A 20291-nucleotide genomic window follows, 5' to 3' on the forward strand; every position below is an offset into this window, starting at 1 on the left:
GCACAAGAGGAACCAAAGTCGCCTTCCTTTCCCGTCTATCTCACAAGTTCTATAGCCCTTCTAGGCCATGCCATGCGTCTTGTGTTACATCTACTGGTATCAGTATCATCGACCCTCCACTCTCCACCTCTAAAGCTGGTCAAGCAGACCCTCCGCCTCAAGCAAGAGCACAATCTGGTGCACCGCGGTGCGCACATTGTCCTTGCTCAGATCCACAACGAGATCCGCCTCCTTGTCCTTGGGAGCCTCATAAGGATCATCCACACCCGTGAAGCCCTTGATCTCGCCACGACGAGCCTTGGCGTAGATGCCGCGCTTGTCGGTCTTCTCAGCGTACTCGAGGGGCGTGGCGACGTGGATGAGGTAGAAGGAGCCGTGCTTCTCGACGATCTCGCGGGCGGCTTTGCGGGAGTTGGTGAAGGGGGCGATGGGTGCGGCAATGACAGCGGCACCAGCACGGGTGAGCTCGCTGGCGACGAAGCCGATGCGTTGGATGTTGATATCGCGGTCCTCGCGAGAGAAGCCAAGCTCTGAGGAGAGTTCTGAGCGGACGGTCTCACCGAGGAGGAGGGAGACAGATCGGCCACCTTGCTGGTTAAGGGTGACGTTGAGAGCGCGGGCGATGGCGTCCTTGCCAGAGTTGGTGTAACCGGTAAGGAAGATGGTGAAACCCTGCTTGTTGCGTGGTGGATGCGATTCCCGAAGGACTCTGACAACCTCGGGGTAAGAGAACCACTCTGGAATGTCACCTCCAGTTCGCAGACGGCGACGAAGCTCAGTGCCTGAGATGTCGAGAGTCTTGACCTCCTTCGGAACCTCGTCCTTTGGTCGGTACTCGTCGGTGTCGGGGAGGTAGGTCATCTGCTGGAATGGCACGACCTCAATGCCGAGCTCGTCTCTGTACTTCTCCACGGCATACTGGGCGTCGTATGGTCCGTAGAAGTCCACACCCTTGCTGTTCTTGCCGGGACCAGCGTGGTCACGGCCAACGATGAAGTGGGTAGCACCGTGGTTCTTACGGATAATAGCATGCCAGATGGCCTCGCGAGGACCACCCATACGCATAGCCAAAGGCAAGAGACCCAAGACAGCCATGCCGTTGGGGTATCTGGGGAGGAGGGCCTGGTAGACACGAACACGAGTGAAGTGGTCAATGTCACCTGGCTTGGTCATACCCACGACAGGGTGGATGAGGACGTTGGCCTGTCTCTGACGAGCAGCGCGCACAGTCAGCTCACGATGAGCGCGGTGCATTGGGTTGCGGGTCTGGAAAGCCACGACCTTGGACCAGCCAAGCTTGTCGAAGTGCAGACGCAGCTCTGCGGGCGTGTATCGCAGACCAACGTAGTCGTAGTGCATGAGGCGGTCGATGGCGTCAATCTTGCCTCCGACGTAGTACTCGTTGGTCTGGTTGAAGAGGTATTTCACCGCTGGATGCTCTGGGTCACCACCAAACACCTCCTTGGCCTCCTTCTCCTTGTTTGGCTTGTACACATCTTCCACGTTGATTATACCCAAGTAGCGGTCATCGCGCGAATCTTGCAGGGTGATGCGAGCACCAGGCTTGACACCAAGGCGCTCAATGTCCTCCTTGGAGAGGTCGAGGCAGATGGGCATGGAGAAGAGGTTGCCGTCGGCGAGGCGGTTGTTCTCGACGACGCCATTGTAGTCCTTCTCGCTCATGAAACCCTCGAGAGGGGAGAAGCCGCCGTTGAGGATGAGTTCGAGGTCGCACAGCTGGCGGTCCTGCAGGACAATGGCGGGCAGCGTCTCAGCTTCGGCGGACAGTTGCTGACGGCGGGGTGCATCGCGGGCGATCAGGTCCTTGAGTTGACCTCCCTGTGGTGAAGGTGGTATTAGTTGGGGCAACGGCTCGTATAGAGAGGGGCAGGACGCACGTGTGGTGGGTTGGCCATTGTGAGGATTTGTATGGGGTGTTGCCGCACGAAGAGGTTCCTTGCGTGCTGTTTGTGGTGTCTTGTTGTTTAACTTTTCGGTCTGCACGTGTAAGAAAAGTATAGTCAGCCCCACTGCAATGCATGCATGCATGCCAATCCGGAAGGCGTCGTGACGTACCGACTGAGTTTTCGAGAGGAGGACTTGGACTGGAATTCAGCAATTCCAGCAGAGAATGGCGTTATTTGTTGTGGGAAGAAAGGGCAACAACGACCAGAGTCAGGAGAAGCGACACGGACCTGATGAACAGTTTCAATGTTTATCGGCCTCGTAGGGAACCGCGCAACACTGCGACGCAAACACGTCGCTTGGCAGGGATTGATCTACGACGCCTGTCTTCAATCGAAAACAAGTCCCAGAATCCCTCTTCAACCTGGAGGTCAACGTCTGACGGCTCATTGAGAGTCTACTCCTTGGAATGCCATCCTAACCACGCCATGGTCAACACCAGCCTCATCAGGCCAAGAACTTCTCGTTCTGATGTTCAACTGCTCGAGTCGAGCAAAGCAACGGGTATACCGCGGCAGGAAAGGCGTTGTACGTTGCAGCCGTCTCCATTGCGTACACTCCCAATTTCCACTGCCTCAGTCAAATGGCCGTGCCTTGCAATTCGAAACAAGAGTCCACGTCGTCCTCACGTCGCAGAGTGATAACACCTCCACGCATTGCAGATAAGTGGTAGGCGTGGGATGATAGTTGGTCGTCAAGAGCGCATGTTGGGAAAAAAGACTACTGCCCTGCGATCCTCTGCAGCGTTATACATCCAGCATGACGACCACTAACCGTCGCCGCCGTCCACATGGCCTGCACAGCAGTGTAATCAATTCCTCCTATTGGGCCAGGCTGCATGTTGCTGTGTGTTGATGCTGAATCCGGGCGATCGGATTTCGGGTCGTCGCCTCTGTCGGGCCTTCCTTCGCCCAGCAAAGTACCATATACCGCATCTACCCTCACCTCTCTCCCACCTCTTCCACCTGATTTCGCTTATCGCCTCGTCTACACACTGTCTTTTCGACATATATTCGCATCGGCCACAAAGCTGAGTGGTGTATGGATGCGTCCGTCGACATCTCAAGCTGAAGCCAGCTTTCAGGTGACATGAAAGCGACGAGTCTCGAAAAGATACGAGCGACAGGCCTTCAGCACTGGCACCATCTTCCTCACCCAAGAGCAAGTCTTTGAAATCGGACGCAAGTATGATCATGTTCAAACTCTCATTGGAGTCTATCTCTCTATATCAGCAGGTGAATGCTTTTGTTATGGCTGGGTGCAAAAGCAGCACCAGCGGTCTCGAGACGCTCTCCAAGATACCTAACGCCATGCTAACTTCAGGTCTTTCCATCCACTCATCATCAAAGTCATCCTCATTCAAGTCCACGCCCTCAAAGTCGACACAACAGACACCCTTCGACGACTACGCCGCCGAGTCAATATTCAACCCAGCGTTGATCGCCTCGCTCAACTCCTGTTGCCGCTTCTCTTCTTGCTCCTGCAAGTACTGAGCGTATCGGCTTCGCTTGTTGTGGATACCGCACTCGGTCTTCTGGCGACCTTTCCAGCGTCCGGCACGCTCGTCTTCGCTGTCCGTCACTGGCTGGGTCGAGTGCCAGTCACCAACAGATCGGTATCCTTGGTCGAGCAGGTCATTCGTGGGGACCTCATTCTCTTGGATATACGCCTGCACATCCTTGAAAGACCAGTTGGCAAGCGGGTTCACCTTGATCAAGCCGGCGTCGTCAATCTCAACAATATCGAGCGAGCCCCGAGCGCCGCCCTGCGTCCGACGACGACCAGTCAAGACAGCCTGGACGCCGAGTTCTCGATACGCACGCTGTGCCGGCTCGACCTTCGCAACATAGTCGTACAACTCCTCGTTGTTCTCCCACAGCCTTTCGCCGTGCTTCGCCTCGAATTGCTCCGTCGTCTCGCAACCCTCAGGCTTGTACGTGTGGATCTTGAGGTGTGGGTACTTGTCCTTGACCCTCTGCACCAAGTCAAGCGTCTGCGGGAAGTGGTACAAGGTGTCCAAGAAGATCATTTCAATATCGGACTTTAGCGGAAAGTCGAGTTTCGAGATCATATCCATGACAGCGAGGCCCGTCAGGCCGAATGCGGAAGTCTGGAAGAGGTTGGGAAGAGATGTGATGCACCATTTGAGGACATCTTGCGGCGAGAGTTTGGCGAGTTGCGAGTTGATGTGTTTGAGATGAGGGCGCGTGAAGTACACTTCGGCGAGAGAGGCAGTGCTGCTACCACTGGCATAGCCAGACTCGCGGTCCGTGGAGTTGGACCGTTGGCGGTAGGACATGGTTGTGGAAGAGGTGGGTTGGAGGTGAGTTGGTTTCCTTGTTTCCTTTTCGCACGGGCGGATGCTGCCTGTGGGATTCCCTCTGAAAACGTCTCGACAAGAGCAGGCTTCGATGGGTGTATCTCAGGCGATGAAACGGAGAAAGAGCAGCGGTGTTCAAGCAAGAGTCGGTGTTCTTGCACTCGAGATGGATCGTAGGAGGATCGGAGAGTGTCATACTTACGGACTGGCCTCACTGCTGCCAAAGCCAGAGGGGCTCGCCCGCGCCCACGAGCGAGCACGCCATTCTTCGTCTTCGCCGCCGATGCTCACAAATCCAGAAGAATTGCGTGCTCGCTAGGGCCCCATTGTTCTGGACCCTCCAGCCAATCACAGCGTGAGAAACGCCAGAATCCGAATTTGCACGCCGTCATCCTTTCACCACATGGAAATCGAGTCTGGAAACGGGTGGTATTTGCTATCAGGATCGTATATAAGACACTGATGCGAAATCAGAGTGAATGTGCTGGTCGAGTTGTGATTACAGAGAGGCGAATCAAGTGGGCTGGAATTGGTCTGGAATTTTCGACGCCTCAGGCACCGCCCAGCAGGAGAAACGAAACAAAGCAGGAAACATTCCACGCTCGGTACGGGTACAGCTTCGATCTCCGAGGCAAGCCACACTCTTTCATCCCCTCGCCCGTCCGCGGACCTTTGTTGCTTTCGCGATTGCATGAGGTGCTTTGCCCGGGAAGTATGACGGCAAGTGTGACTCTTCTCGAGCCGCTATATTGCCGTGCCGTCTACACGATCGATTGACGACGTTGTTGGTCGTCGGGGTTGTTTGATCGAGATGGAACTTATTAGAGATATCGATTTCAATTGCATTGAGCATTGCTTGGCGAATTCGTTTTCAGAGACATATTCTAGACGCTCATTAGACTTGCTCGTTGAGGTGAAGGACGTTGACTTGTTTGAAGCCGAAGTCGCACGCGAGACAACAAGATGTCGAACACGACCTTGGTAGTAGCCCATGCAGACGTCTAACAATCACATGTAGGTCCTGCGCAGACATGCGGCAATCAACATCATCTCGCAGCAAAATCTCATCTCACCTCAATCTTCAACTGCCCCTCGCCCATCATCCCCGGACCCCATTCCGCTGCGGGGCAAATTCCAAAACATCAACCACACGTGACATCTAAACTTTCGGTCTACGAAAGCACAACAAACACCATAAACACAGAAACGCAAAATGTCGGACAGCGACCTCGAAGCCATCCGGCACGCCCGTCTGCAACAGCTGCAGCAGACTCAAGGCGGCGGGAACGCCTCCCCGGGCGGTGGTGGAAGTGGAGGAAGCCAACAAGACGAGCAAAAGTAACACACACCCTCCCTTCCACTCCCCTAAACCCACCAGACTAACTCTTTTTCCTATCCAGACAACGCGAATCCGAAGCCCGCACCTCGATCCTCGCCCAAATCCTCGAACCCTCCTCCTCGGACCGCCTCGGCCGCATCAGGATGGTCAACGCGCAACGCGCCGAAGACGTGGAGAACCGCCTGATTATGCTGGCGCGGAGCGGGCAGTTACGGGCGAGGGTCACGGAGGAGCAGTTGAAGGAGATTTTGGCGGCGGTCGCGAAGCAGAATGAGGAGGCGGCTGGTGGGGGTGGGGATGGGAAGGGGGGTGTGAAGGTTGTGAGGAGGGGAGGGTGGGATGAGGATGATTTGGATGATTTGTTGAGGGAGGATTGAGGAGGGAGACGGGATGGATTGGAGGTGTTGGGGGAAAGCGAGTGGGAAAGGGAGGGGGGAAGGGTTGAGAGAAGAAGATGCGTCCGGGGAAGAGTCTGATATACCCAGTGTGCGGTGGGGTAAGCGTGCGATAAGAGGAAGCACGCGTGCGACGTGCCGTTGTACGATATGTACAGAGCCTGGCACAGTGGACCAGGCACAGATCCCACAAAACACGACGCAGAGCGATCAGAGTCGCTGACAGACGAAGGACACCCCCATCCCTCGAGTCGTCCGAACCCCTTCAACTGTCACCTCCCACTTTCCTCATACCGCTCAATCGCCTCCAAAATCTGCCTCCACCGCCCTACCAACACCCTCACCGCCTCCGCATCCTCCTTCCCCTCCTCCAACCCCTCCAACCCCTCCAACCCCTCCAACTCCGCAATCTTCTCCTCAGCCAACTCCCTAAACCCCCTCAACCGCACCAAAACCCACTCCCGCACCCTCTCACTCTGATCCCCACTCAGATCCTCCCCATTCGCAATAAAATACTCCCACTCATTCGCCGTCAACAGCACCGCCCGAACCGCCACCTGCGTCTTGAAACACAACTCGTTCGTGGCCGGGAGGAGGGCGTATCCGCCGAGGAAACCGACGTCTTGCAAGGCCGAGGTCGTGGAGGGGGACATGGCGGGGAGGAGGAGGGCGTCGAGGCGGATGTCGTCGTCAGTGGGGTGAGGTGGGGTTGTGGGGAGCGTGAAGCCATAGTGGATTAGGAGTTTGTCGTTGGGGTGCGCGCCGTAGGTGGCGAGGATTTCCTGGCCGGGGTCTGGGGAGTCGAGGATCGGTCAGCGAAGGGACGGGGCTTGGCAGGGGTGGTGCGTGGTGCTTGGTGTGGTGAGGGTTGGTGGTGAGGAGGGTCACCTCTGGTAGTCGGGGATGCTTTACATGGCGCTTGAGAGCAGTCGCCGGGTTTTGTTCTTCTGGCATATGTAGAGGAACAGAAAGGAGAGGTCGAAACCAAGGAAACCGCAGACCAACAGAAACACGAGACGGAAAGAGAACTCCTCAACACATACCATAATCCCTATCAGCATCAACCTCATACCCCCTCGGCGTCTGCCTCACCAACACCCCCGTCCCACTAGGCCCATGGTTCATATAATCAACAAACGGACACAACACCATAAACCCTGGCCTGGCCCCGGGCGGTTTGAAGTGGAAACTCCGCGAATTGACAATACTCCAGTAATACTTGAAATCGTCGTCTTCCCACTCCAACCCCGCTTCTCTCGCGAACGAGCGTGCGGTGGCGAGGTCTTTCTCGTAGTCTGATCGTTGTCGTTCGAGGGGTTGATGCAGAGAAGGCGGGAGGTGAGATTGTAACGTCTTAGACCAGAACAGCGGGAGCGTAGGGAGGAGTTCCTCAGCCGTCGGCCACGTCGCTTTCCATTTATGGTATTGCGATTCCGGCTTTCGACATTCCCGCATGATGCTCATCGCGAGCTGGACCTGTGGCGAGGCTTTCTGCGTCCACGTCTTCGATTGGGACTTTCCGAAGACCGTCGCGTCCGGTTTGAACATGGCTTTTTCGGGCACGAAGAGGATTCGAGAGTCTTTTTTGATTTTGGTCGTTGTTATGAGGCCTACGCCGCGGCCGGGGAAGATGGCGGGCTGGACGTTGTGGATCTGCACGCCGCGGTCGAGACTCCATTGTGTGAAGAGGGTGTGTTTGGTGGGTTCTTGAGCTTGTGTATATGTGCGTCTGCGTTTTCTGGATGTTGTGGTTGACATGGTTGGGGTTTGTGTTTTGGAGAGAAAGAGGAACGTGAAGTTGGAGTGAGTGGCTGGATGGGGATAGGCTTTTGGGTTTCTGCCTCAGGCACGAGTAACCGGTCTTGTAGTCTGACCAGGGACTTCAGCTCAGCGCGGATTCTGACAAAGACGTGAGGTCAAAGTTTAACGCATCTGATTGGACCATGAGCGAACGAGCGAATCGTACGTCCCTCCAATCTTCTGCGGCTGAAGGTCACAGCCTTGGAACGACATGACCTGCAAGAAATGCATGTCCATATAATGGGAGGCTCGAACGGACACCCGCGTCTCGGTCTGATGACTCCAGCCAAGGCAGGCCGCCTGATCCCGCCATGACAGTTCCAAGTGAACGCAAACGAGTGAAGCACGTGTAAGTCCCGGCCAAGTCGGAACAATCGGACAACGTCGTCTAATTCACCCCATAGCAAGACCAGAACCGGCTGCAGGACTTGCAGGTGAGGATCGCAGTACGACGCCACGCGGCAATGGCCTCGAGAATGACTTGCGCGACTAGGATCCGGCGAATCAAATGCGACGAAGAACGACCTGCTTGCGAGAGATGCACATCTACCGGGCGTGACTGCTTGGGCTACGAGATCGGTCTACCATTTCTTTCCAGGGACCAAGCTCAGCCGTATAGAAAGCTGTCGCCTCGATGCAACGAAAGTGACATCGTGAGGTGGAAACATGTCCCGCGGCCTTTGGCGGTCCTGCCCAGCGGCTTGTCCCCAAAGGTGAGCAACGACTCGTTCATGCCGTGATCTGTTGAACAGGGACACTCATAATCCTCCAGGAGCGTCAAGCATTCCACTTCTTCCGCGAGCAGACTTCGTATTCCCCTCCAGGATTGGGCGGCACAGACACTACGTGGGAAATGATTGCCCTGCAGCTAAGCCTCGCCGAGCCAGCCTTAATGTGTGCCATCGTTGCTGTCGGCTCCTTGCACCAGGCGCGTACCACCAGGTCGACGAATTTGCTTATGAGGACCTATGCCCCCGAGCAGTTTCAGTTCGCCATGGAACGCTACTCCCGTGCCGTAGGCCATGTCCAGCAACAGATTCGTTCTAGTCAGCAACAGGGAAGTCGCAAATCCGTTGAGCTGGTCCTATTGGCGTGCTTAATGTTTATCTGTGTAGAACTTCTCAACGGGAACAATTCTCTTGCTATCCAACATTTACAGACCGGGCTTAGGATTCTTTATGAACACTTGTACGGCCCGATGCCCACAGATCGGAATCAGAGAAGGTGCGTCTTACCTACTAGTATGCGACGCGGACAAGGTTGATCTAGGCACAGATTGATACTGAAGGCCGACCCGCGATCCACGCTGGACCGGCTGTCGAAGGTCTACATCAAGCTTGAAGGTGTTGCCGCTTCCATGTTCGGTCAAGACCAGCCGATCCTGTTGGCTTCCCTTGGCAGAGCCTCTGCAAGTGACCCTTGCCCTACTCCTAAAGTATTTGCAAGCCTCAACGATGCTCAGCTCCATCTGGATGTTCTTACCAGCGCAATTTACTGTGCCCGTGGAGAGCTTCTTCACTTAGCTGAAGAAGAGCTTAGGACTTCGAGGGACGTTAGCACTCTGGATGGCAAGCAGCTGAGATGCCTTGTTTCAGCTTCCTCACGGCTAGTGAACCTGGGCGAAAACCCCAGGCTAGAACAACACATCCGAGCCCTTGAGCGATCCGTGGCTGCGTGGTCTTCGGCCCTTGCCTGTATACCGGCAACCTCAGAACATCCGGATCATCAATTCCGTTTGCTGCTGGATGTCCAATTCTTCGAGCTGTGGCTTACCTCATCTACATGGTTGGATCGAACTGAGACTGTGGGCGACCGCTTTGACAAGTACTACCCCTACATGCTAAGCCGGATCGAAGAATACCTCAAAGGAGCATTTCAGGATTCAGACTACCTCAACGCACCACGCGCCGGCGGACCTCTGCGCGCATTTGCGTTGAGTCAAGAGATTCTTCTCCCATTGTTCGGCATCGCCATGCGAAGCCGGGACACACGGACTCGGAGACGAGCGCTCCTCATCCCGAGTCGACTCCACATTCAAGAAAGCCTGGTCGACAGCGACTTCTTGGCCGCCGTGATGGAGCGCATCGTAGACGAGGAGGAAACCGCCGCGAGGACGATGAACGGGTTTCCGCCAGATCGACCGCTCACTTGCAACGATGTCCCCGAGGCGGCACGTTTCATGGCCGCACACGTCTCGACCGAGGATGGTCATGGCCGTGTCGCACGCCTGATCGGCTGCCAGTGGGCTGCACCCGGGGATCAGGAGCTCACGTTGAAGGATTACCAGTTCACGTTGGGCGAACTCGGCTCGCCGTAAGTATTAATCATGCGTCCCTCTATGATCACTAGCGCGCACAAGTCCTGACCGCAGCACAGAAGCCAGGGCTCGATCTTCCCCGAAGGTGCATTTCCGCAGAAACTGATGTATAAGTCTTCGGACGTACAATGATACTGCTGAGCATGCGGCTTAATCAAGGGCCTGCAATTAGGTGGCCCAGTCGAAAGGCTATAGGAGGCAACAAAGAAAAGTCCAGTCTTGGAGCCTGCTCGTTTGGAGCTGCTCCCGCTGTTGTAGCTATACCTAAAAGTACTCTTGAGCAAAACATTTATAGGACTTCTGCCTTATAATAACACCACTTAGATCCTAAACCATAATACCTCTAATCGCTTTGAACACATAACCATACTGTACACACGGACACTCTCCCTATCGCCCACATCTATCAGTATCCAAAGCAACAACCTGCGCCCCAACCCTCTCCTCTCTCCCATCCTTCCAAACCGGAAACGCCAACCCACCCGACGTAGCCACATACAAAACCCCACGATCCCTCTCTGTCCGTCCAAAAGCCGTCGACGTGGGCTCCCCGATCTCCGTGCTATTCACGTCCCCAGCTACGACCTTCACCTGGCCCTGCCTCGTCGTCACAAGCTGCACGCTGTTCCCAGCTTCCGTGGCGATCCAGGCGTTTCCATGAGCGTCCAGAGCAAAATCGTCTAGTTTTGCTTTGACGCCTCTCTCAGCGATGCTGTTGGCGATCCATTCGGCTGGACCGAGGACGTGGGCGTTTCCATCGAGTTCGATCTTGCCGAAGAGGTATTTCTGGCTATTGGTGAAGTATGCCACTCCGCCTTTTCCAAATTTGTGTGGTGAGAAGCGGACTCCGTTGATGCCTTCTTTGAAGCCGGGGGATTCAGGATCTGGAGCCGCCAGTAGATCGTCTTCTACGAGTTTGTAGTACTCGCCGGAGGGTACGTCGATCGCCCATATGGCCCCCAGGACGGAGTCGGCGGCGAGGAGGAGAGTGTCGTTGAACTTCGTCAATCCATTCAGAGAGCGTACTTCATTCCCAAACTGCTTCACCAGCCGGACTTCCGGTCGATTGTCTCCATAGCCTCCGAATTGCGCACGAAACAAAGCATTCGTTCCGGATTGCGTCCCGACAGTCCGTTCCGCGAGACTGTAATTCGCAGCAACGAGGTAGAAAATATCTTCCTCCGTCTCGGTGATCCCAAGCGTGCTGTTTAGATAGCCTAGGTCTGCCGATGTGACGATTTGTTTAGGAGGGCTGTTTCCAAATGGAGAGAGCGTGCTGAGACCTGCTGGGTGGTTGAGAGATGTGAGGAGTAAGTCGCCATTGGAGCGGACGGCGATGTTCTCGAACCAGGTGCCGTCGGATGGATATTCGTAGACGAGTTGGGTTGGACAATTGCCATGAAAAGGGATATGGTAGCTATTCACTGAACATGTTGATGAGATAATGCAAAGACAGGTGTTCAGGAATTGCTGTGCACGCCACATTGTCGATGTAGGATGAGCTTGTCATTCCTCTGAGGGTGGAGTGTCTTCGTGCCAAAATGGAGAAGGCTTTCTATAGTCGTTTACGTCTCGGTAATGCCACCACTCAAGCACATCGTTCTTGACGTACGGTCACGGTCTGGGCGAGTCGTCCGGTGCGGGCCCGCGGACAACAGCCATTGATCTTGTTCAGTACCGCTGACAAATGACACTAGCCTTATGCCGAGTGCATCCGACAATGTATATGGCTTCATTTCGCGATTCATGACTGTATTCCATCGATCATGCTCGTATGCTGGTAGGTGTTCAAAGCACGAAGAGACTCTTCTCGAAGACCTCCACCGAGACTTGCGCCACGACCTCATCTCGTGGCTTTCCAGAAACAGTTCCGAGGGCACGAGCCTCGACATGGTCTCCATCCTGGCTCTTCTTCCATCGCATCGGCCCTGTTGGAATCGTGGCGCCTCCGTCCAGATTCATCAACTTGGCCAAGTCTGGGTCAAGACTCGGCGGGTTTCCAGCCTCCCAATCCAGCTTTCCACCATATTTCTTGGGAATGTTCTCTTCGTCAATATACCTCTCCAACGTGGGTTTGACCTCAGCATCGGAAAGGATGTACATCTTAGCAACAGTGACAGGATCCAGCCAGTATTTCACCCAATGCCAAACAGATGGGAAGAAAGATGGCGCACCGATGATGAAAGTCCGTCCTGAAGTCTCCGGATAATGCGCTTCTGACAGTGCGACCGCTTCTTTCATCATGGCTTTCAAGCCCCAGAATTGACGGAGAGCAAAGCCAGAAACGTCGACGATGTCGCAGGTTTGGCTGATTGGGGTTTCTGGGTACTGCCGCTTAGGATCGCAGGAGCAGAGCGGGAAGATAAAGTTGATGAGATGTTCGTAAGTGGCGAAGAGGTGAAGCTGTGTGGGAGATAGAGCCGAGCGAGAAGGAGAGCGAGGCTTTGAGATTGACGAGTCCAAGGCGGAGAGTTTCTTGGAGTTGAGATTGCCGACGTCGAAGACGCAGATTGGAATGCCTTGCTTGTCTCGCCGGCCGGTCCAGTGAGGGTACTGGAAGAAGGTAAGCACTGTATCGGTTGGTCTGAGATATTCTCACCAATTGGCTGGTAGCCTCATACTCATCCACATCGATAGTGTCGTAGGAGTCATCGAGATTCTGTTCTTTGCGCCAGTCTTCGGTCGTCTTGAACTGCTTCAAAGCATCTTGCGGTATAAACTTGCGGGCGCGGAGGAAGCGCAGCAATGTCTCGTCGTCGTGGCTGGTTTGATGGCCGTTGCCGACGGGCACGTAGCAGCCGTTGGCTACGCAGAGTTCTCGAAAGGCTTCCAGAGCTTGCTCCTGCTGATGAGAGAGGTGATTAAGGTGGCCCGTGGGGTATAATATGGGAGAGGCTTGTTTCGAGGCGTCTTCCTGTGCCATCTCGAATGAAGAACTCAAAGTGCTGACGAAAAATTTGACTGAAATGAAGTGGCTCTTGATGCAAAAACAGGAGCGACCGATGCACCAGACATATATGAGACGTCCACGTCGCCCAGACCCATGACGTCCATGTCCAGGACGAGTCCAAGGCTGAGCATTACATTCTTACCGTAGACGTCAGTTCTCTTCACCGTGATGAAGAACAAAGAGTTCGCGAGGATTGCGACTAATGCGCCTCGCGGTGTATACTGTGACAGTGAATGGGACACGGCTCCGTGCGGGTTCGAGCTGATGCACGTGTTTGCGCTGACGCTGCGTAACTCGATGCATTCGAATCGTCTTTTCTGACTGTGTGTCACACACAGGCATGGAGATAGTTTTCAGACTTGATGAGTGTAGTGGGTATAGTGGAAGACAGAGAAGCAGAGTCGCAGTCGAGAGTGAAGTGAACGTGCAGCTGAAGCTTTGACCCCGTCTCGAGGCACATGCTTCACTTCTCAAAAATATCTCCAACTCACAACCAACATCACCAACAACCACACAACCCGACCAAAATGGAATCCCTCACACCCCAACTCTCCGACCTAACCACCAACATCGACACCCTCACCACCGCCCTCCAACCGCTCCTCTCGCAACCCCTCACAGCCTCCACCTCCAAACAACCCCTCCTCGACAAAGCAAAAACCTACATCCTCACCGTCTACGCCCTCGAATCCCTCCTCTTCACCGCGCTGCGCCTCAGCGGCACCGACGCAAAAACCCACCCCATCTTCGCCGAACTGCAGCGCGTCAAGGGGTATTTCGGCAAAATCACCGCCGCGGAGGAGATGGGTGCGGGAGGAGGGACGGTGCGGGCGAGGGTGGATAGAGAGGCCGCGGGGAGGTTTGTGAAGGCGGGATTGGCGGGGAATGAGAGGTATGATCGGGAGAGGAGGGAGAGGGAGGCGCGGGAGAGGGCGGGGGCGAAGAGGAAGTTGGAGGCGATGGGGACGCATACGAGGTTTGAGGAGGGGGTGGCGAAGAAGAGTAAGGCGACGGAGGGCGAGAGTGTGTCTGTTGTGAGGGCGCAGGATCTGGAGGAGGATGGGGATGAGGAGGAGGATTCGAGTGCTTCTGAGAAGAAGCAGAAGATGAAAGGCAAAGGCACTGAGGGCGACGACAAGGATGCGATTGCAGCGTTGGAGGAGGCTCTGGTGGATTCTGCGCCTAGTGGTTCTGCTGCGGATGGAGGCAAAAAGAAAAACAAGAACAAGAAGAAGAAGGCCCAATGATCGTGCGGATGAGGTGAAGCAGAGGGAAGTCGTCGACAGCATCATGGGAGGAAACAGAGCTCTTTCAATGTACGATAGAATCGGTGGCATATGATACCCCGACCGGCATTCAGGACACAGAGCACGGAGCTGGTCAATTGCGAAAGATTTTACCAGGACATCCAGGTTGTCTAAAAAGCGGTACACGCTCCATCTCTTACTCAAAACTTTTGACCTGCGCACATCCCGCCCCATGGCTCTTACTTCTCCGTCGCCAACCAAGTCAAAGCCCCAACAGCATACGCATCAACCGCAACCCTCAAAGTCGGTTGAATCACAGGCGCAAACCGATCCGAATGATTCACCGGAATCCCCTCGCCCAATCTCCCCTCCCTCTCACACTTATCCCACAACTCGTGATCCGTCCCGCCATAACAGAAAAACGCCGTCGGCTTCCCCACCGCCGTTCCCAAGATGCTGAAATCCTCCGACCCGCCGATGCGATCACAGTTCGCGTTGTAGTTGTGTGCGTCCGAGGTCATGTGGGCGGAGTAGGAGTTCTCGAGTGCGGTGGTGAGGGTGTCGTCGTTTATTGTCAAGGGGAAGGCGCGAGTGGGCACGATGGTGGGTGGTTTGACGGCGTTGGAGCCTACGCTTTCGGCGTCGACGATGCGGCGGATGGCGGCGAGGGCTTTGGCGCGGGTTTGGTCGTTCGTGGAGCGCACGTCGACGGCGATGCGGGCGTCGTCGACAACCACGTTCTCTGCGTCGCCGGCTTGGACTGAGGCCACGGTCACCACAGCGTGGTCCGCTGGGTCGATTTCGCGAGAGACAATGGTTTGGAGTTTCATGATGGTGCTGGCGGCCATGACGACAGGGTCCACAAGGCGCTCTGGCATACTTGCGTGGCCGCCACGGCCGTGCAGGGTGATTCTCATGCTGTCTGCTGCTGTGGCCATGAGTCCTCGCTTTGTACCTAGGACACCTGCACGCCATGGCACGACGTGTCCGCCGAGGCAGACGTCTGGGATAGGAACAGCGTGTTTCTTGGAATCGTACATCCCATCATCAACCATAGCTTGTGCCCCGGTTCCTCGCTCTTCCGCTGGTTGGAAAGCCAGCAATAAGGTCCCTGACCATGAGTCTCTAGAAGCTACCAGCGTCTCGGCCGCCGCAAGCAGTGAGGTGATGTGCATATCGTGACCGCAGGCGTGCATGACAGGCTTCTCGATGCCATCTGCGTCTCTCATACGTTTCGTGCTGGCGTATGCTAGACCCGTTCGTTCCTGCACCGGGAGGGCATCGAAGTCGGCGCGGAGTAGGACAGTGGGGCCTTCGCCATTGAATAGCAGAGCTGCAATGCCATGGCCACCGATGTTGGGTCGCACGTCGAAGTCGGACGAGACCTTCTCTTTCAAGTGTTTGACAATATGCGCCGCCGTTTCCTTCTCTTGATTTGAGAGCTCTGGATTCGCGTGGAAGTATTTGTAGAGCTCTTCGTACGGCGAGAGGTCCGGCCGATGCTTGTTAACGAGTTGGGAAATCGCGGCCATCGTGAGGAGGATTGTATTGAGAGTAGTGAAAGGATTACGATAAACAGCGAAATGAAGTATTTGTACCTACAGAAGCTGAGGTCCTACAGTGGGTCCACAGTCAATGCTACGCTTGAGCAGTGTGTTCTTGGTTCGGGCAGGGCGTGGAGAGCTGATGTGCAGCTTTGAAGCTCGCCGGGACCGCATTGCCCGCTCCGCTTTGGCCGCCTCTAATACGTTTGCTTGACATCGTCGAATTCCATAGCGTCTGCACGTAGACAGGCTGCGTTAGGTTTGCGATGGTTGTATGCTTGGTGATCATGCTTGATGATCATGCTTGATTGAATCGGGGGCCTCCCATGAAGTCCTGAATTCCAGCAAGTCGCGCTGTCCGTAGACCTCGCCGACGACAACGAGAATCATGTCCAGGGTTGCCAGCGTATTGTCCATAGCGTTGGGAGCAGCTGTTGCTGTGTCCTGATCTTTGATCGAAGAGCTCGGACCTGGCTGCTTTGGCGCCTCGTCCACGTGCTCAACATCATCCAAGAGTATCTCATCTCCGCTCAGACTTGTTGATCCGCTTTGGCCGAGAGCTTCCAGTTGTGCAGCCACCTCAGGGCTGGTGATGGAATACTGCAAGAAGACAGCTCTCTTGCCCAACTCACGCAATGGGTAGACTTGGTCATTCGTCATATTCCCAACATCGTCAAGCCGAGCAAGGAGAGACCAAATCCAGTTGCTCACGTGCTTCTCGATTTTCCGCTCAGGAGCAAGGATCCTCGTCCGCAGGAGCTCCAGGAGATCGAATACCGTTTCTTGCTCGAGTGATTGCAGTTGAGCAAGGCGGGGTACCTTTGACGAAAGCAGACGATGCCACTCTGCGCATGCCTTGTTGTTACCTTGCGGAAAGGATATGGGATAGCTATCGTCAAGATCAGCAAGAGCTTTGGCTGTCGGCTGTAAGTGAAGTTGTCTGCGTTGGTCAAGGAAGCGTTCTGTGATGTGGCGGGTGTAGACTTTCTGTGGTGACTGGTCGTCATCTTTTGGGACAGGACGCAATGCAGCTGTGACCCGGGCTCCTGCGTGAGCTGTATCTTCTTTCAGCATGTCGGCGAGCTGTGACGAGCTGGCCTTGGTGTTCGGCTTCTGGGTAGGCGCTGTCAAAATCTCCGGCAAGTCTTGTCGCTCGGATCTAGGGCGGGTGTCAGCAAGTACGCAGAGTACAAGGGTAAAATTGAATACTTGATTCGGAAGAACACACCTTACGGCTCGAAGATATGCCATGGCCTCTTCTGTTGTGCTGTCGTAGTCCTCGTCCTCATCTTCATTGTCCCACTGAAAAGACACCAGTCCGAGTTGAGGGTACTGGTTGGTTCTCTCGTTTCTTTTGACATTGTTGCCCCATTTGTTCGATGTCTTGCTTTGCTGGGTCTGTCGATTGCTCGCGTTCTTGTCCTCCGCGTCTCGTTGGGTCGTCGTATCTTTGGGAACGTCCTTCTGCCTGCCCATCTCGGGAGGTCGCTCAGCACCCACCTCTACATCGCCCTCTTCCTCTGGATACTCGTCCATCTGATAGGTCGAGAGGTCTTGGTTGCTTTGCGACGGCTGCTGCAGTGGCTGCTCAGTGGCACCCTCGCCATCTTCCTCATCTCCGTCCGAAGCGTAGCTGAGAAGGACACGCTTGTTCGGGTCGTACGAGTCGTCTGGGCCACCTTTTGGCCTGTCACGCTCTCGCCGACGCTTCAACGACATGTTTGAAGTTTGGTTGAGGTGATGTTGTCGGAGAAAGAGGGTCGGACGCTCATCAAGGTCGAAGGTCCAAGCACTTTAAAGTTCCTTGGCAACGCGCTTAAACGCGACGTCACGCCTCGAGAAGGAGACTGGCGGGGAGAACATGAACACAGAAATACCTATACATTTCACCACGAACCCCTCCTCAAATACTTTTACTAGCGATCAATACACGGGTTCCTCAATAATGGCTCGTCGACCAAGCAGCTTGCACTTGGTAGCACAATCGCATTGTCCTCCGATTGGCGGCAGGGCAAGCTTGGGAAAGCATCGATCTACGAGTCCATTTCTCAAAATGTTCGCGTTCGCTGCTCTGCTGCATATAGCGGAGTCTGCTGGCAATTGTCCAGACACACGAATGCTATATAAAGGTTGACCAGTGTCCTACCGATCAAGCCGCTCTTCTAAAGAATTCGAAGCTCAAGCCAGACGTCATCGCTTCACAACACGGCATCTTCAAAACCCTCCTTCGTGACCTCCTTCTCATCAGCCTCGTTCTCAGAGGCCAGACCCGCAATAATCATCCAAGATGTCTTCCCAAGCGCACACTTTGAACACCTACTGCTTCAAAAATTCCAGGAATTCCTTCGCACCAAAAACCACCACCAAATCCCTCGGCTTCAACGACATTCTCATCAAAACGACTCACTCCGGCATCTGCTTCACTGACGTACACGCCAAGTCAAAAGAATGCGGATTGGGGCACGAAGGTGTCGGTCACATCGTCGAAGTCGGTCCAGCAGTAAGACAACTGTCTATCGGAGACAGAGTCGGCTGGGGCTGGCTCCACACTTCTTGTGGCCATTGCAAAACTTGCGTGACTGGCTACCGACAGTATTGTTCAGAAGCAAGAGGTTTTGCATTCTCAGACCTGGACCAAGGCGCCTTTGGCGATTTCAGGATCATTGATGCGGAATTTGCGTACAAACTCCCCAACGGCATCTCCTCTGTACACGCAGCGCCGCTGATGTGTGCTGGAGCTTCTGTTTACGAAGCTCTCGATGCAGCTGGTACGAAAGCTGGGGACAGAGTCGGCATCGTGGGACTCGGGGGCCTGGGTCATATGGGCGTGCTCTTTGCGAGAGCGATGGCTTGTGGTGTGACAGTCATATCGAACTCAATGACAAAGATTCCTGATGCATGGAAGCTAGGAGCCGATGAATTTCGGTATGCCGACAGAATTGGATCCGTACACCGAAGATTTGGCGCCGTGGACGAGCCAAACTCAATGAACATTGATGTGTTGCTGGTCACGTCCAATGCTGTCCCCAAGCTGGAAACAGTATTACCGCTGCTTGCAAGACGGGCAACAGTCGTATTGATGACGATTCAGCAGGAATCTCTGGTAGTGCCTTATATGCAGTTCGTTCTCCCTGGCCATCGGTTGATAGCCTCGACGGAGGCTTCGCGAGAGAATCACATCAAGATGCTGGAGTTTGCCGACAGACATCAGATCAAGCCCTGGGTCGAGGTCTTCGACATGGATGCAACGGGCCTGAAGGAAGCATTTGAGAAGTTGGAAAGCGGCAACATGCGATATCGAGGCGTTTTGCAACGATCTAGTGTCTAAGAATCACTGCGGCTGGTAAAATCAATCGACTACTGCACTATTCTCGACCAACCTCTCCTCCGCCCGTTTCTAGCATCAGCGCCCAGGACACCTGCTTCGTAAAACTTTCACCAGTCGCGATCTGGAGCTCCGCTGGAGGAGAGAAAATGGAAGCTGCTGGTTCGTTCGCTGGAGCATCGGTGGTCTGCTCCACGCTACACCTCCGTTGCCGTCTTAGTGGTAGCTTCATCCCTTCAAAAACGAACCAAGTAGCAAGCAATACCACCGAAAACTTGAACACGACAAATGCCAGAGCTATGCCAAGATCTCGCCATCGATTCTGGTACGAGAAGGCGATGCCCTCGGCCGATTTGTGTTGGTCCTGAGCGGGAAGTGACAAGTCTGAGGTCAAGTGCATCTGTCAAGCCCAGCAACTCGTGCGACGGAGCGCAGCTTATCCACAGACAAAGCAAGAAAAACAACGCAGATTCATGACCAAGTCGCTAACAGCCACTCAGATAGTACGACATGCAATTCTTTAATTGCAGCGGGTCTTGCGTCCTCCAACTTGGGATCTTTCTCCGGGAATCCCTCAAATGCGTGCCTTTGGCCTAATATCTTGTGCCACTGCACTCCTGGAGTCTTCCACCCAGAGCCCTTGGAGGCTTTGGTCTCCCCCGACAGAGAAGCAAGCTTGTCAGCCATCTGCTCTGCTTCGTGGCAGAACATGTCATGTTCGGCACCAATCAGTAGGACCCGGGGCGGCAGACTCTCTCGAGTTGTAAGACAGGACGGACTAAGGCGTATGTCCTGGAGAGAGTCGTTCCGGCTGCTGTCTAGATACAGGTCTACGATCTTGTCAAAGCTACCGCCGATGAAGTCTGGCACAGTGGGATCTGGACGTGTGTCTAATTTCGCCTGACTCGGGGTGAAGAGGTCGACGACAGGGCATAAAGCTGCCACACCACGGATGCGGTTTCGCAGACGGGGGTCCTGAGCCGCGCCAAGCAAGAGGTTGCCACCAGCGGAGCTACCACAAAGAACAACGTTGCTTTGGTCAATAGGCAACTCTGCATCGTCCAGAGCAGCGAGGCATTGCGCGACGAC

General features: G+C 54.8%; 11 protein-coding genes across 11 annotated transcripts; 4 read left to right on the forward strand and 7 right to left on the reverse strand.

Moving 5' to 3' along the window:
* Window positions 1–129: 129 nt before the first annotated feature.
* M409DRAFT_57759 (uncharacterized protein) lies at window positions 130–1916 on the reverse strand (the record flags this gene model as incomplete). The annotated part of the gene is made up of 2 exons (XM_033813723.1): window positions 130–1839; window positions 1899–1916. The coding sequence occupies 2 exons, from the start codon at window positions 1914–1916 to the stop codon at window positions 130–132; spliced, it is 1728 nt and encodes a 575-aa protein (XP_033663974.1).
* Window positions 1917–3370: 1454 nt separating this feature from the next.
* Window positions 3371–4264, reverse strand: M409DRAFT_26532 (uncharacterized protein; the record flags this gene model as incomplete). Its single annotated transcript, XM_033808151.1, has 1 exon — window positions 3371–4264. The coding sequence occupies one exon, from the start codon at window positions 4262–4264 to the stop codon at window positions 3371–3373; it is 894 nt and encodes a 297-aa protein (XP_033663975.1).
* A 1234-nt stretch (window positions 4265–5498) lies between these two features.
* M409DRAFT_68717 (uncharacterized protein) lies at window positions 5499–6001 on the forward strand (the record flags this gene model as incomplete). The annotated part of the gene is made up of 2 exons (XM_033817960.1): window positions 5499–5623; window positions 5686–6001. 2 exons carry the CDS (start codon window positions 5499–5501, stop codon window positions 5999–6001), a joined length of 441 nt encoding a protein of 146 aa, XP_033663976.1.
* Window positions 6002–7051: 1050 nt separating this feature from the next.
* Window positions 7052–7777, reverse strand: M409DRAFT_57762 (uncharacterized protein; the record flags this gene model as incomplete). Its single annotated transcript, XM_033813724.1, has 1 exon — window positions 7052–7777. One exon carries the CDS (start codon window positions 7775–7777, stop codon window positions 7052–7054), a length of 726 nt encoding a protein of 241 aa, XP_033663977.1.
* Window positions 7778–8283: 506 nt separating this feature from the next.
* Window positions 8284–10268, forward strand: M409DRAFT_26535 (uncharacterized protein; the record flags this gene model as incomplete). Its single annotated transcript, XM_033808152.1, has 4 exons — window positions 8284–8532; window positions 8592–9043; window positions 9095–10132; window positions 10196–10268. 4 exons carry the CDS (start codon window positions 8284–8286, stop codon window positions 10266–10268), a joined length of 1812 nt encoding a protein of 603 aa, XP_033663978.1.
* A 258-nt stretch (window positions 10269–10526) lies between these two features.
* Window positions 10527–11621, reverse strand: M409DRAFT_26536 (uncharacterized protein; the record flags this gene model as incomplete). The annotated part of the gene is made up of 1 exon (XM_033808153.1): window positions 10527–11621. One exon carries the CDS (start codon window positions 11619–11621, stop codon window positions 10527–10529), a length of 1095 nt encoding a protein of 364 aa, XP_033663979.1.
* Window positions 11622–11924: 303 nt separating this feature from the next.
* On the reverse strand, window positions 11925–13059 carry M409DRAFT_68719 (uncharacterized protein; the record flags this gene model as incomplete). The annotated part of the gene is made up of 2 exons (XM_033817961.1): window positions 11925–12689; window positions 12736–13059. The coding sequence occupies 2 exons, from the start codon at window positions 13057–13059 to the stop codon at window positions 11925–11927; spliced, it is 1089 nt and encodes a 362-aa protein (XP_033663980.1).
* A 554-nt stretch (window positions 13060–13613) lies between these two features.
* Window positions 13614–14272, forward strand: M409DRAFT_57766 (uncharacterized protein; the record flags this gene model as incomplete). The annotated part of the gene is made up of 2 exons (XM_033813725.1): window positions 13614–14113; window positions 14239–14272. The coding sequence occupies 2 exons, from the start codon at window positions 13614–13616 to the stop codon at window positions 14270–14272; spliced, it is 534 nt and encodes a 177-aa protein (XP_033663981.1).
* A 300-nt stretch (window positions 14273–14572) lies between these two features.
* On the reverse strand, window positions 14573–15865 carry M409DRAFT_26539 (uncharacterized protein; the record flags this gene model as incomplete). Its single annotated transcript, XM_033808154.1, has 1 exon — window positions 14573–15865. The coding sequence occupies one exon, from the start codon at window positions 15863–15865 to the stop codon at window positions 14573–14575; it is 1293 nt and encodes a 430-aa protein (XP_033663982.1).
* Window positions 15866–16162: 297 nt separating this feature from the next.
* Window positions 16163–17596, reverse strand: M409DRAFT_26540 (uncharacterized protein; the record flags this gene model as incomplete). The annotated part of the gene is made up of 2 exons (XM_033808155.1): window positions 16163–17036; window positions 17106–17596. The coding sequence occupies 2 exons, from the start codon at window positions 17594–17596 to the stop codon at window positions 16163–16165; spliced, it is 1365 nt and encodes a 454-aa protein (XP_033663983.1).
* Window positions 17597–18164: 568 nt separating this feature from the next.
* On the forward strand, window positions 18165–19969 carry M409DRAFT_68722 (uncharacterized protein; the record flags this gene model as incomplete). The annotated part of the gene is made up of 2 exons (XM_033817962.1): window positions 18165–19197; window positions 19953–19969. The coding sequence occupies 2 exons, from the start codon at window positions 18165–18167 to the stop codon at window positions 19967–19969; spliced, it is 1050 nt and encodes a 349-aa protein (XP_033663984.1).
* Window positions 19970–20291: the final 322 nt, after the last annotated feature.

The sequence above is a fragment of the Zasmidium cellare genome (genome assembly GCF_010093935.1).
Source record: "Zasmidium cellare ATCC 36951 unplaced genomic scaffold M409scaffold_32, whole genome shotgun sequence".
In the NCBI taxonomy this organism is placed as follows: Eukaryota; Fungi; Ascomycota; class Dothideomycetes; order Mycosphaerellales; family Mycosphaerellaceae; genus Zasmidium; species Zasmidium cellare.